The 13,096-nt window shown below is 35.3% G+C and overlaps 1 protein-coding gene across 14 annotated transcripts in view; it reads left to right on the top strand.

Annotated features, from left to right (window-relative positions):
- Window positions 1–13,096, top strand: part of CHD9 (chromodomain helicase DNA binding protein 9) — a 219,426-nt gene that overhangs the window by 79,213 nt on the left and 127,117 nt on the right. For all 14 annotated transcript variants that reach the window (XM_043435138.1, XM_043435135.1, XM_043435129.1 and 11 more), the window contains exon 2: window positions 9,833–11,452. In XM_043435138.1, coding sequence (XP_043291073.1) covers window positions 9,998–11,452 — 1,455 coding nt within the window. In that variant the 5' untranslated portion in view covers window positions 9,833–9,997. The remainder of the gene's footprint in view (window positions 1–9,832; window positions 11,453–13,096) is intronic.

Raw genomic sequence — 13,096 nt, 5'->3', positions numbered from 1 at the left:
ACACCAATCTACTTGTTATCTAGCATATCCTATTGTTCACTTTCCATGCTATTACTCATGCCATCTGTAGGACCCCAAACGGCTGGTCTAGAATGATAAGATACCAGGAAACTATAGGGGAAAGTATTTTGGCTCAGTATAAGAAAAGAATTTGAAATAGAGCTATCCAAAGGCAAAGATAATGAGTTCCTTATTACTAAAGTTACATATTCCAATTTTTAACAGACTAACTGAGACCTCAATAGAGAGATTGAAAAGGAGTCCAGTAGCATATTGTAATGGACTGGACAAGTCTTAAAGTTCCTTCTGATCACTGGCATTTGAGAACTCTTGGTCATAATGTAGTACTTCAAAGTTACTTATTAGTGAGTTTCAACAAAGTTTATAGGCATATAGACCAATCTATACTACATCTTTAATTCCTTTTCTTTTTTTTCTTCTATTTTGTCTGACGAATTTTCTAGTACTATGTTGAAAAGAAGTGGTGAAAGTGGGCATCCTAGTCTATTCTTGATATTGGGGAAAATGCATTTCCTAATTTTTTGTAATTTCATATCATCATAAGATTTGAGGTATTTACTATGAAATTCTTAGATCAATTAAGTTTTCATTGGCAACTAACAAAATCTCTGTTTTACAAAACTTACTCTGGTCACAATGTGCAGGATAGATTTACAGAGGGAGAAGATTTGGGGCAGAACTGTTGATTTTACAGTGCCTTTAACCAAATAAAGCATGTAGGAGAAAGATTTTAGAAGAATGATTGGTTTTGGGTCTGTTTAGTTTATACTTGTGGGCAAGTCCAGGGGGCAGCTGAAAAAATGGTACTGGACATAAAGTTTGAAGTTGCCAGCATATAGATAATAGAGAATGCGTTTACCTAGGGAGGATGTCTAGAATGAGGTGAGTACTGAGAAGAGGGATTCTGAGAAGCATGGTTTCAGGTAACTTCACCAGTCTCCTTGCTGTCCTCTGAGTATATGCCGTTTTGTCTATGTTCTTCTTTAGTCAAGCTTGAATGTTATACCCAGGTTTGGTGTTACTAGCATAAGTGGATACTACATTTTGTTTAACCAGCATCCTGTTGTTGGACGTCTAGGCTATATTCAGTCTTTTGCTGGAGCAAAGTAATAAATACCTGCATCTGCCATTTCACTCGTACATGAACATGTTTATAGAATAAATTGTTAGAAGAGAATTTGTTCAATCAAAGGGTATGTGCACTTGAAATATTTTAATACTCTTTTTTTTAAAAAAATTATTTTGGTTGTGCTGTGTCTTCGTTGCTTTGTGTAGGCTTTCTCTAGTCGTGGTGCATGGGCTACTCTTCATTGTGGTGCATGGGCTCCTCACTGTGGTTTCTCTTGTTGCAGAGCACAGGCTCTCGGCACACGGGCTTCATTAGTTGCAGCTCATGGGCTCTAGAGTGCGAGCTCAGTAGTTGCAGCACATGGGCTTAGTTGCCCTGCAGCATGTGGGATCTTCCCGGAACAGAGATTGAACCTGTGTCCCCTGCATTGGCAGGTGAATTCGCATCCTCAGCGCCACTGAGGAAGGGAAGTCCTGCACTTGAAATATTTATGGATATTAGCAAATTTCTCTCCTTAGAGGTTTTACCATTTTAGCTTTCACAGCATTAGTATGAGAATTTTTTTTTTTTTAACTTCACTAATAAGTTATTAAACTTTGGAATTGTTGTGAATCTGATAGGTGAAAGATGGTGTATAAGTGTAGTTCTAATTGACATTCTCTTGTTTCAAATAAGAATATGAATTGACTGTTGGTCTCCTTTGTCCACTTTTCTAATAGGCTTTTAGTATTTTATAGGAAATCTTGATATATTGAAAGATAAGCACCTCAGGGAATTCCCTGGTGTTTCTGTGGTTAAGACCCTGCTCCCACTGCAGTGGGCCCAGGTTCCATCCCTGATCGGCTTGTGAGCTCAGCTCAGCCTTGGAGAAAGATCAGCACTTCATTAGTAAATGAGTTGCAGATCAGTTTGCTAATTTTCTTTTATAATCTGATTTGTGATTTTTTTTTTTTTGGCCATGCATCTTGCAGGATGTTGGTTCCCCAAGCAGGGATTGAACTTGCACCCTTGGCAATGAAAGCCACTGGACAACCAGGAAATTCCCTAATTTATGAATCTTTTCATAAAACTTTATGAAAAATTTATGTAACCTAATTGGTGATTCTTTAATGACATCTATATTTTGTTCCATAAACAGAAAATAAGGTGCTCTGTCCATGTTTTCTTTTAGTATTTTCATGGCATTTCATTTCCGAAATTTTTATCTTTGATCCATTTGTAATTTATCTTGGTTTGAGAACAAGCTATGGATCTAACTTTTTTTCAGGTGGCCATCCAATTGTCTTGTTTATTTTATAGTTCATTTCCCTTCAATTTGAGATACTAAATCAATCTGTTTTGTATCTGTATGGCTTCTCGTGTTTAAAAAATGAAATTTTACAATGCTTTACTATTTAGTAGGATTAGTTCTTCCTGGTTGTCCTTCTTTTTCAGATCTTTTCCTGGTTTTGCTTTTTGTCTATTTAGAAACACCTTGTCTGCCTCTCGAAAAAACTATTGAAATTTTTATTGAGACCACAGTAATATCAGACATTGGTATAAAGAGAGCTCATAAACACACACACACACATATATGTATAATAGTATACAGAGAATTTATATATTTATAGTATTGAGTTATCTAAGAGCATTTTATATAAAGAGTGTGAATTAGTTATCAGCATTTAAAAATTAGGGGATTTCCCAAAGAAGTCTGGATGAATTTCCAGCTCCTCTTTACAGCTTAGAAACAACAATTAACTGAAACTGACTGGTGGCTTTCCCTTTGTTCTTTTTAGCTAGCCATGTTTCTCTTCTGGCCAGCTTCTCTCACTGTCAGCCGCCTGGCCTCTGTAGAATTTGCAACCTGAATATTCTTGTAGAGTTGGTTATCTGCACTGAAAACAGAATTCCGGGATTAAAAATTATTAGACTTGATCCATTGCTCCATTCTCTTGAGATTGTTTTGTATCTTGGTTCTGTTAACTATTGTAATTAAGGCTGCCTTGCAACTTAAAATCACCTTGTTAAGCAAAGTTTCTATACCTTGGTTTAAGCTGACTCACCCAGACAAGCTGATGATAGGCCTTCTGTGATACACTATTGGAAAATTAATTAGTACTACTTCAGTGTGGTTTCACCTAGTAACTAGTATATTATCACATAAATTTACTAGTATTAGGCTAGTAAACCTTGTCAGATTTTGTACTATCTGTCATATCCTTAATAGCACTATTTAGAAACCCTAAGGAAATTAGCAATATGTGGCCAATAGTTGAAGGTTTATCCCTTTAACACTAAACCTTTTATTTTATCCATTTGAGATAAAAATGTTCACATTTCAATAAGCTGGAATATTTTGCAGATAGCTTTGAAAACAGAAGTTTTAAAGGGAGACATAAATCTTCAAGAATTTGAAGGTTTGTCACAATTAGATTTATTTTATAACAGTCTCAAAGTAAATGCTTAGGAAGGCAGGAGGAAATTTGACTTGATGAAGTTTTGAACAGGTATTCAGACAGTCTGAATGCCTTAACAAGTGTTTGTTTCTAGACATCAACAGACTTTTCTTTCTTTTAACAAAGAAATGGCAAACTCCAGTTTGCCACCTTTTTATTTTGCCAAATAAGAATATTCTCTCTTTTTTAATTTTAAAATATCTAATTGGCTTTATTAAATGATTCATGAATTGGGCAGCATCCCATCTAGCAAATAGAGAGGAATTCCCAGGAAAAATCTTTAAAATGACTAATATCATTATCGTCTTATTCTTTGAAATATTGGTCACTGTCATTAGTAGAGGTGCTATTTGCTATCTGACAATAACTTCAAATAGTAGTAGCTACTGTAAAAATGTTCATCAAGTGTTAAGCCAGAGACGAAATTTTAATCAGTGAAATAGTCCCTATTGCCTCCAGGATAAAGTCCAGATTTCTTAACAGGGCTAATAAAAGGCCTGGATATCTGACCTCTGCTTGCTTCTCACCATCTCTCTATTTGGCTAGTAGCATGTTCTGGCCACATTATGCTATCAAGTAGTTCCCAAAATGTCCTGTCCTGCCTCACCTCTGGTCACTTCTTTAGTGTTTCCTCTGTGCTCTTGCCAATTTTAGGTACCATGCAAGAGAGTGAGGGAATCGTAAAAGACCTGTTCTCTACATGAATAGGGATTACTGCTTGCTGGTAGAGACAGTATTTTATCTTACACCTTTGAAGCAGATAGGACAGTAGTTAATAGTTTGTATAGTTATTTTTGTTCTTTGGTTTTTTACAGATGAAAGCAGAAAGTATGTGATCTTCTCAAGGTCACACAGCTAGGTGGTGGTAGAGCCAGGACTCAGGTCTTGTGTTTCTTTGTTTGAAGTATCATGTTCTTTCTAATTTCTTTGTAGTCATTCACTGATTTAGTTAAAATATATCCCCTGCCTACCATGCTGGGCAACATACTAATAAGGATACAAAGGTTATAAAGGTGTTCCTTTTTCCCAAGGGTAGAGTCTATTGGAGAGAAACAGTAATATATTATTATAATGAAAAATTATTTATTGTGTGCACAGGTTACTAAACCAGGGTTGAGTAGGCAGAGGCCTTCTATAGGTGAATCCTAAACTGAATTTTCTGCAGGTACAAGTATGAAATATCTGTAAGTAGCTCATAAGCAAAGTAAAAATTGTGTTGTTTAGTCATTAAGTTGTGTTCAACTCTTTGACAACCCCATAGACAGAGCCTGCCAGGCCCCTCTATCCATGGGATTTCCCAGCCAAGAATACTGGAATGGGTTGCCATTTCCTTCTCCAGGGAATTTTCTCAAACACTGCAGGTGGGTTCTCTACTGCTGAGCCACCAGAGAAACCCAAAGTAAAAATTAATGCAGCACAGATTTAATACTGTATACAAATGCTGTGGACATGACTATAATAGAGGACTGAATAATTTGGTAGGGATCAATGATTATACTAAGTTGGAAAAACTATTAATATGTAGAACTTACTGGGAAGACATTCATTTAGTAGAAAAATATTGAGAGACTTATTTAGAGAATATAGAAATGTTTTAGAAAAAAAGCAACTATTAGATACTGTGGAAAGTAAATTTACCACTGAAGTAAGTTTTTATATATATATATGTATAAATTCTGCTATAGAACACATATTTAGAGGCTTTATTTTTACTCTTATGGCCCAGCTCAAATGTTACCTCTTTATGCCTTTCCTGATTTTTTCTGGACGTAATTAATTACTGTCTAATATATGCTACTGTAATACAGTGCTTTGTATAACATAGTGATTTGTATCTCTGCTAAGATGTATATCATATTATTTGTTTATGTGTTTTCTTCCCCTCTAGAATTTTTGAAGGCAGGGATTCTGTCCAAATGATTTTTTAATCCATTTTATATGATCATCATGTTTGGCATGGGATAGTTGTAGAAACAAAGATAGACAAGTAATTTACTTTTGATTCTGAGACTTCCCTGGTGGCTCAGATGGTAAAGCGTCTGCCTACAATGCAGGAGACCCGGGTTCAGTCCCTGAGTCAGGAATATCCCCTGGAGAAGGAAATGGCAACTCCATCACTCTTGCCTGGAAAATCCCATGGACACAGTCCACAGGGTCGCAAAGAGTCGGACATGACTGAGCGACTTCACTCACTTTAGAATTCTGTGCCCCAAATGTCTTAATGTACTTAATGATAAGGTCCCCTACATTGTTGCTCCAACTGGTATTTCTACCTCTGTTTTTCAGTTTTCCCCTTTTGTATACTCTAAAGTGGTCATACTACTCCTAAATATGTACTTCCTTCCCTCCTGCCATTTCTTTATTCTGAATTCTTTGCCTGGCCTGTCCTTTCAATCGCTTTATAAGATCCCTTCAAATGCTGATTGTTCTAAGGAGCTTTTCCTAAATAACTTGCCAAGTGTGCGCTCTCTTCTCTTAAGAAATCGCCTTATAGATAAACTTGTGCTTGCTTCTCATAGGCCATGTTTACCATATTTTATTCCGTATATGATGTGCTCTTCTTGTGCCATTACTCCTTATCTCCCTCATTTAGATTCTGAACTTCCTGAGGGTAGCGGCCTTTGTAGTTTCTACAGAGTTGCTTTGGATGTAATGGACAGTCCATAATATTTGCTTAGTTAAATGGAAAGTTAAAATTAGACTGACCTTTTTATGAATTTGTAAGATAGTACATTTATTAGAATGAAATAAGGTGATAGATCTTAAAGAGGAATTTAATTGAGCATTGTATCAGTTGTAGAATGAAGTGTTTAAATCAGAAAAGGTGACTTTTTTTTAGATTTTATGGGCTCTTTTTTATAGTTTATCTTTAGTTTCTATTTTTATAACTAACATTGACTTCTTACGTGTGTCTTGTCGCATACGAAATGTATATCTTCTTAGGTATAAGGTGTCCATTTTCCTCATTAGATGTTCCTCCTCTGAATGTACTTTAATAAAAGCACAAATATTGTATTATATTGGTAATGTATTATATTGATATTTACCTGTCTAGATCTCCTTTCAGAGGTCAGTTATTCATCATCCTAGTGCCTGGAAGTTGTTTTTCAATAAGTGTTTGTTAGAAGAGTAAGCAGCAAAATTGTTTTCTTATTTAAAACTTTTACTCCTCATATTTTCAATAAGCTTTGGGTTATATAAATGTAGAAAATAGTTTGCTATAGTATAATGTATCATAATGTACAAACTTCAAAGACTGTACCATTTCTTTCCTAATTGGAATATTACATCTTAAGTGTATCTCCAGAACAGTGTTCTAAAAAACCTTTAACTATTTCTTAAGAATAAAACAGATGTTCAGGCCTATAGTACATAGTATAAATTTGGGAATGTTTACCGTTATCACAATAATTGGGAATATATGAACTAATGTCATATGCTTCAGGTAATTTACTTTCAACATTCAACTGGGCAGTAGATTTTGTAGTTCTGAATTCTTGAAGTAATAGATTCTGTATATTCAAGAAATTATTTTAATCCATTCTAAGATGCATATTTTTTCTCCTTTTAATATCTCTGAAATTAGGATGTGTCTCAGTCACTGTCTGCCTGGTAGCTGTCAGGGAGGAGTTGTCAGTTGGCTGTGTGTACAGAAACTTAGTCATAGCTGTTTACGTTGCCATCACTTCAGTTGGGCTGTGTGTGGGCGCTGCTGCTGCTGCTGCTAAGTCGCTTCAGTCGTGTCCGACTCTGTGTGACCCCATAGACGGCAGCCCACCAGGCTCCCCCGTCCCTGAGATTCTCCAGGCAAGAACACTGGAGTGGGCTGCCATTTCCTTATCCAATGCATTAAAGCGAAAAGTGAAAGTGAAGTCGCTCAGTCGTGTCCAACTCTTTGCGACCCCGTGGACTGCAGCCTACCAGGCTCCTACGTCCATAGGATTTTCTAGGCAAGAGTACTGGACATGTTTAATTATTTTAAAGGTCTCAAAGGATAGAGTTATTCAGCTTTTAAACAAAAAGTTACTGATTATACACAGAGGCCCAGAGACAGAGTAGCGAAGCATAAATTTAATATTCAGTTCAGTTGCTCAGTCGTGTCTGACTCTTTGTGACCCCATGAAGCACAGCACGCCAGGCCTCCCTGTCCATCACCAACTCCTGGAGTTTACTCAAACTCATGTCCATTGAGTCGGTGATGCCATCCAACCATCGCATCCTCTGTCGTCCCCTTGTCCTCCTGCCTTCAATCTTTCCCAGCATCAGGGTCTTTTAAAATAAGTCAGTTCTTCTCACGAGGTGGCCAAAGTATTGGAGTTTTAGCTTCAGCATCAGTCCTTCCAATGAATATTCATTATTGAAATTCATTATTCATATATTCATTAGTGAAACAGATAATTGTTGTTGAAGAAATGACAGCAATTCTACATTTTTTTTACAGAGCAACAATCAGGTGTTTCTGGACCAAAAAGAGTACTTCTTGGAAGAAGAAATTGTCAAATCCTTCAGAATAAGTCTACTTCTAAAAATGTTTTTTTAAAAGTTATAGATTATAAAATAAAGATTCAAAGTGATATAATGTCATAGTTTATTTCTTCATGTTACATGGTACAACTAATGATGTACCTTATATTTGACAATATACTGGATTTCATAACTTCTGTTGTATTTCTTCTTTTTCCCTCTTGGTAAATGATCATACATCCATTAAAAAAATATAGGACATTGCTTTCTCTGATTAATGGGTTAGGTATACATAGGTGTTCCCTTGTCTAGTGTCTATAGCAGAACATAAGATATGGTCCAGAGAATTGATTTAACCTACTTTATTCTTTCTTTTTCTTCTTTTTGGCTAATGCTATGTTCAGATTAGAGCACATAGCACTCTGTCCATTTAGTCTCACAGTTATAAAATCTGGAAAAAATTTCTCTCTTTCTGTATTTTACTTTTTCTAAAATTATGTTTTTTGTTAAAGTACTTGTATACCATTGTGATTGATAAGTCCATTTCCAGGTAAAATTAATGTAAATTTACATAGTTTTTCCTTCTCAGAAAATTTTCAAGAGTATTTTTTCATTTAAATTGTGAGCAGAAAAAATAAATAAATAAATAAATTATGAGCAGACATTCTCTTTAGGAAATTTATATTTTCTAATATGGACCTCCCAAAATAGAAGCTCTGCAAGAGTTTTTTAGACATTTGCTAGTTTTTGAATAAATTAATATGTAGAGGAGCAAGAATCTTCATTTGGGCTCTGTATACAAGACAGAGAGGGCAGAACTCTAAATTACCTTTGTTGAAAAGGTTTGGAATAAATAATACAAGCCTGCAACGAAATTGGCAAGTAACCTATTAGATCCTTTCCACACATAAATTCTGTGTATGTTTATGTGATGTGTCTGTGTGTATAAATGTTGCCATTTTTTTTCTCTTGCGATTATCTTAAGACTAATTTATTGCTTAGCTTAAGCTACTGTTTGTTTTTGCCTCAGCTTGATTATCAGTACATTTTATTTTGCACAGTTTAATAAATATAATAAGCAATAGGTATATTCCAAATGATTTAATGGTGGGAGACTTAGGGGTAGAGTAATGAATATAGCTGTTAACAAAAAGGTGCTTGGTTTTGCTACATGGATGTCTGTATCACTTGGCTCTCAGGAGGCTGATCTTCCATGGTAGCTGAACAAGAGAACCATGGTAGCAATATGATACAGCATCTCCAACATTCCACATGTCTGTGTTGTCTGTCAGCTGACCAGATGGCTAAGTTTTATCTCATTTGGGGCCAGCTTATCATGACTTCATGCAATTGCTCTTCTTGCTGTAATTTCATGTGTACCCTATAAAGTAGTAGCTTTATCTGCTCAAGAGGTGTAGAGCAAAAGATCACATACTTGCTAATCTGAGAGGATCTGTTGTCAGTTACCTTAGCGCAACATAACTTTCAAGTGTAATGCATAAATACTTTGTACATGCTAGAGCTGTTGGGGAGTGCTGGCCATTTCATGGTATGGGAGAGTCTGACATTCCATTCTCAAGTTTACTTTACATTCTGTCATAATGTAACTTCAAACTGAAGTAATATATGTTATTACTTTTAAATGCATATATATACATAGTCATGTCCCCTGTAGCAGCAACTTTTTCCTTGTAGGGAATATCACTGAGCTATTTGCAATGAATTACTCTACCAAAACATACTATACACTGAGATTGTATGTTTTTTAAATCATGTATAAACTTTGTAAAACTTTAATGAATATTCATTATTAAACTTTGCTTTTGTTCTTATTTCCTAGGATTCTGACACTTCATGACATGTCATTATCCAGAGCAATAATGAACATTGACCTGTTACGGATTAGTTGATGACCTTTGGAAATGATCCAATAATATCTACTACAGAGAAACTGAATGTACTCCATTTGGAGTGAACAGCCCAGATTATTATTGAAGTTTTCAAGATGACAGATCCCATGATGGACTTTTTTGATGATGCCAATCTGTTTGGTGAGACCTTAGAAGGTTTGCCAGATGATGCATTTGTACAACCAGGACCTGTTTCACTAGTTGATGAATTGAACTTGGGTGCAGAATTTGAACCTTTGCACATAGACTCACTGAATCATGTTCAAGGTACTCCAACACATCAGAAGATGACTGATTATGAACAGTTAAATCAATTTGATTCAATGAAATTTCACCAAGTTAATCAGTCTTTTGGTAGCCCAGCTGAACATGTGTTATCACCACACTCTCAGTTTAATTGTTCTCCAATCCACCCCCAGAACCAACCGAATGGTTTGTTTCCAGATGTAGCAGATGGCAGTCCTATGTGGGGCCATCAGACAGCTACTAGCATTTCAAATCAAAATGGGTCTCCTTTTCACCAACCAGGACATTCTCACTCTATGCATCAAACTAAAAGCTTTGTGGCACACCATGACTTTGCCTTATTTCAGGCCAATGAACAACAAACACAGTGCACTTCGCTACGCTCACAACAAAACAGAAATAATCTTAACCCAGGGCAAAATTCTCTTAGTCAGTCTAAAACTTTCATGGATGTTAATGTTTCTGGTCCACACAGAGTCAGTGTTAACCATCCACCACAAATGAATAATGCATCTACTTCACAACAGTCCCTTTCGATGCAGCAGTTTTCCCAAACATCAAACCCTTCAGTACACTTCCTCAAGTGTAGCAGTCACCAAGAAGGTAATTTTAACGGACCTTCTCCAAATATGACTTCTTGTTCTGTCAGTAATTCACAGCAGTTTTCTTCACATTATTCCTTTTCCAGTAATCATGTGTCACCAAATAGTCTTCTTCAACCCTCTGCAGTTCTTGCAGCTAATCATACAAATCAGACTTTGTCTGATTTTACTGGGAGTAATTCCTTTTCACCTCATAGGGGAATCAAGCAAGAATCGACTCAGCATATGCTAAATCCCAATACATCGTTGAATTCAAGTACCTTCCAAATGTTGCATTCGTCACATCCTCAGGGTAATTACAATTCAAAGTTGTCTCCTGTGCACATGAGCTTCCCGGATCCTGTGGACTCAGGAGCTCAGATGGGCCACTTCAGTGATCATGTGGAAACCAATGGCTTTCCGTCTTTGGAAGAGAACTTACTTCATCAAGTGGAGTCTCAAACTGAGCCATTCACAGGACTTGACCCAGAAGACCTCCTGCAGGAGGGTCTCCTTCCCCAGTTTGATGAGTCAGCGTTTGGGCAGGATAATTCAAGTCATGTTTTAGATCATGACCTTGATCGGCAATTTACTTCACATCTTGTAACACGGCCTTCTGATATGGTTCAAACTCAGTTGCACAATCAGGCTCGGAGTTGGCATTCATCACTTTCTAATCATCAGCATTTACATGATAGAAATCGCCTGTGTTTACAGCGACAGGTATGTAACTCTTATTTTGGTTTGGGGTAGCATGGGGGTTTTACTCACTGAGTTTATTTCATATGAGTCGCACTCAGAATTTCTCAAACTCAATAATTCTGTCAGGTGAATGTGCATATTTTGATGTAGATTTATATTGTTTCTGTAGTCTTATATTTAAAAGTCCTTCATTGATTTGCTCAAAACAATAAACTTCTATTGTTTAGATTTTTTAAAAATATATATCTTTTATAAGATGTTAAGACATCTTTTGTAACTTTCAGTTATGATTGCCTTTGACAGAAAGATTTATTATCAAAAACAAAAACTTACTAACCATAATTAAAAGGAAAACAATAAATTGGGAATGTTTTATTGCCAATATAATGGACATAGAGTTAATACTCCTATAAAAATAATTTGATAATTTGATGAGATCTCATTAGCTGATGATTAAATAAAATGTAAAAGCTGAAATTCACAAAAGTCAGTAAACTTGACATTCAGAATGATATGCAACTTTAGTAATAATTCAGTTGCAGTGTGGTTTCATTTTTATCTACTAGAAAAAATTTTTTTAATTTGATGCTTAATATTGGCAAACTTATGGTGAAATTGGAATTCACATAGCTTTGTAAATGATACAGGTATTTTGGAAAGCAATTTGGTGGCACGTGGCATATTTGAGTATAAAAACTTTATTACAATAACCCAAATACGGCTAAAGTAATATACCCAAAGATAATTCTCCTGCTGTATCTAGAAGGGAAAATTGGAAACAGCACAATTTATTATCATATCTATATTGGATGAACTGTTATAGGCGTTAAAAAGACTTTGAAAACTGACAATATGTTAATAATGGTGGAAAAGCATAATTCAAAATTAAGATCCCAGTAAAGTGGTTAAAGAGTACAGGGTCTGGTACCACACTACCTGGGTTAGAATCTTGGCTCATGTTACTTATTAAGTGTTAATAATTTTGGTGCATCTCATTTGCTTCATCTTTAAATATGGAATAATAATAGGACTTTGATAAGAATGAAGCGAGTTATAACATGTAAAGTGCTTAAAACTAAAAAAATAAATAAAGTGCTTAAAACTGCCTGGCATATAATACATGCTTAGCATATAATAAGCACTTAACAAATTTTTTTTATAATTATACTTTTTTCATAGCAGTTTGAAAATATACTTATGAAAAATACTGAAAGAAAATAAGTTGTTTTAGGGTAGCAAATGCTTTTCTTGCCTTTGGTTTTTATAGTTTTTGTCATATGAATGTATTACTTTAAAATTCTTTTGGTGTATTTAATGTAGTACTGTATCAACTTTCTGAAAGTTTGTTGTTAAAGATTTATAAAATTGCTTTAATACCTTGTTTACTTTTGAGATTTGGTAGACAATGAAATATAGCATGGTTCTTGAAATTAAGTATTTACGGACCATTTTTTTTAATTTCAAAGCTTTGAAGTGTCTGAAGAGGATAAAATCTTTATCTTTTGCTTTGTGGGTCATGATGTTTTTAGTACAGCTTTTGAATTGTCTAGATAGATTTAAGATATTTAAAAGCAACTTGTAAATTCTCTTCCTCCCCTTTTTGTGGCCTGAATATAATATTATGATTTTGCTCCCTCTACTGGAAGAGGGTCAAGCATCTTGGAC

The sequence above is a fragment of the Cervus canadensis genome, chromosome 18 (genome assembly GCF_019320065.1).
Source record: "Cervus canadensis isolate Bull #8, Minnesota chromosome 18, ASM1932006v1, whole genome shotgun sequence".
NCBI classification, from domain to species: domain Eukaryota; kingdom Metazoa; phylum Chordata; class Mammalia; order Artiodactyla; family Cervidae; genus Cervus; species Cervus canadensis.
This window is presented reverse-complemented; position numbering and strand designations above follow the sequence as displayed.